Source organism: Octodon degus, unplaced genomic scaffold, assembly GCF_000260255.1.
Source record: "Octodon degus isolate 3935 unplaced genomic scaffold, OctDeg1.0 scaffold00184, whole genome shotgun sequence".
Classification (NCBI taxonomy): Eukaryota; Metazoa; Chordata; class Mammalia; order Rodentia; family Octodontidae; genus Octodon; species Octodon degus.
The window spans coordinates 3,804,339-3,805,832 of NW_004524760.1; the positions used below are offsets into that span (position 1 = coordinate 3,804,339).

Consider the following 1,494-nt stretch of genomic DNA (forward strand, 5'->3'; position numbering starts at 1 on the left):
ACTGGATTGGAAGGAGGGGCTTGTGGCCCTATCCTGTGTCAGGTCAGAAAACAGCACCCCAGGAACATGGCACCTATGGTGTCATATATGGTGTACCGATTGCTTCACATCACAGGCCAAGAGGTCCGCAGATGTAGGCCGGGGGTTTTCCCTGAACTACCCTGTCAACATAAAGATGGACCCACCACAGAACACACTGCCCTTCAGCCTTCCTACAGAAACTCCACAGGCCAAGAAGACTGAGTTCCTACCACAGAGGATCAAGCATCATATACCAGAGCCCGCATGACTTTGTCTCTGTCCATTCTCTGTTCTTCATCCACTTGGAAAACAGCCGGCACCTCCTCTTTCCTCTCCTCTATGAAATTGATCCTCCTGGCCTTGAGTTTCATATTTTAAGTGGCTCCATGCACAGGTGCACAGTAATTAATCCGGATGCCTTTTCTCCTGTTGAGCCATCTTTTGCTGGCATATCTGGGCAAGGACTTACACTTTTGGTGACGCATAAGGGAAACTGGCCATTGCTCTTCTGCCTGCCCCTGCTGAGGATGGGAACTGCCCATTTTCTAATGGAGAGGCCAAAGGTCACCCCTGTCCATCAGGACTCCTTCCCAAACACCACCTGTCCATCTGTCCACCTAGTAGGAAAGCTCAGCAGGAGTTGCACCTTTGTTTAAACCCTGGAACAAACCTGGAGGGAAGAGACAGATAAGCCTCTTGACAGGACTCATCCTGTGCAATTTTCCTCTGAAATACATTGCAATTTCTCTTAACACAAGGCCTACAAGGAGTGTCTAGCTGTCCCATGAACCTGGGTGTTCTGTGTTCTGAAGAAGTGGCCAGTCATTTCCCAGCTGCCAGCAACACCTCAGAGTGAGGCATTCGTGGAAATGACTTTATTTCTCTCAGATGACTAGGAAGATATGCCAATATAACTCACATCAAAGCTAACAAATAATAGGCCGATTTTATTAAAATAGATGTTTGTTGAAACTGAAGGCAACAGAGCTGTTCTCATAGCACCTCGATGTGGTGGCACCTTCACCAGGAGGCCAGGCCCTGGGGAGGAGGCAGGACCTCGGGAGGCAGCTAAGGGCAGCACAGGTGGGCAGGAATCGTGTCCTCTCCTGGCTTCCCTGGAGCTCCTTCTGCAGCTCACTGCGACCCCAAACAGAGATCACGCTGTGATTTGCAAAGGTTCCATGTGTGCTCTGAGTAGGACAGGGAAGGTCCGAGGCCTGAAACCTCGGCCTGTGCAATCCAGCCTGGAATGCCCACCCTGTGCCCGGTCCGCAAGTCAGTCTGCAATTCTGCACCAGTTCTTAACTCTTTGTGTCCAGGGGAACATTTTCCTCGTCAGTCTGGTTAGGTTTTAACTGGCTGCCCAGGGTTAGGAAGGAGTATCTCAGGCCTCCAGCCATGCTGAAAGGAGAAAAACAGTGAGAATAAATACCTGTGATTTCCATAGCTGATAGTGGAGCTCTGTACAAATAA

General features: G+C 50.0%; 1 protein-coding gene across 6 annotated transcripts in view; it reads right to left on the bottom strand.

Annotated features, from left to right (window-relative positions):
• Nucleotides 1–604: 604 nt before the first annotated feature.
• Nucleotides 605–1,494, bottom strand: part of Slc35d2 (solute carrier family 35 member D2) — a 59,208-nt gene continuing 58,318 nt past the window's right edge. For 2 of the 6 annotated variants that reach the window (XM_023704006.1, XM_023704008.1), the window contains one exon: nucleotides 726–1,422. In XM_023704006.1, coding sequence (XP_023559774.1) covers nucleotides 1,323–1,422 — 100 coding nt within the window. In that variant the 3' untranslated portion in view covers nucleotides 726–1,322. Of the gene's footprint in view, nucleotides 692–724; nucleotides 1,423–1,494 lie in introns of those variants that run through there. The other 4 variants (XM_004643828.2, XM_023704009.1, XM_023704010.1 and 1 more) reach the window with 3 other exon arrangements.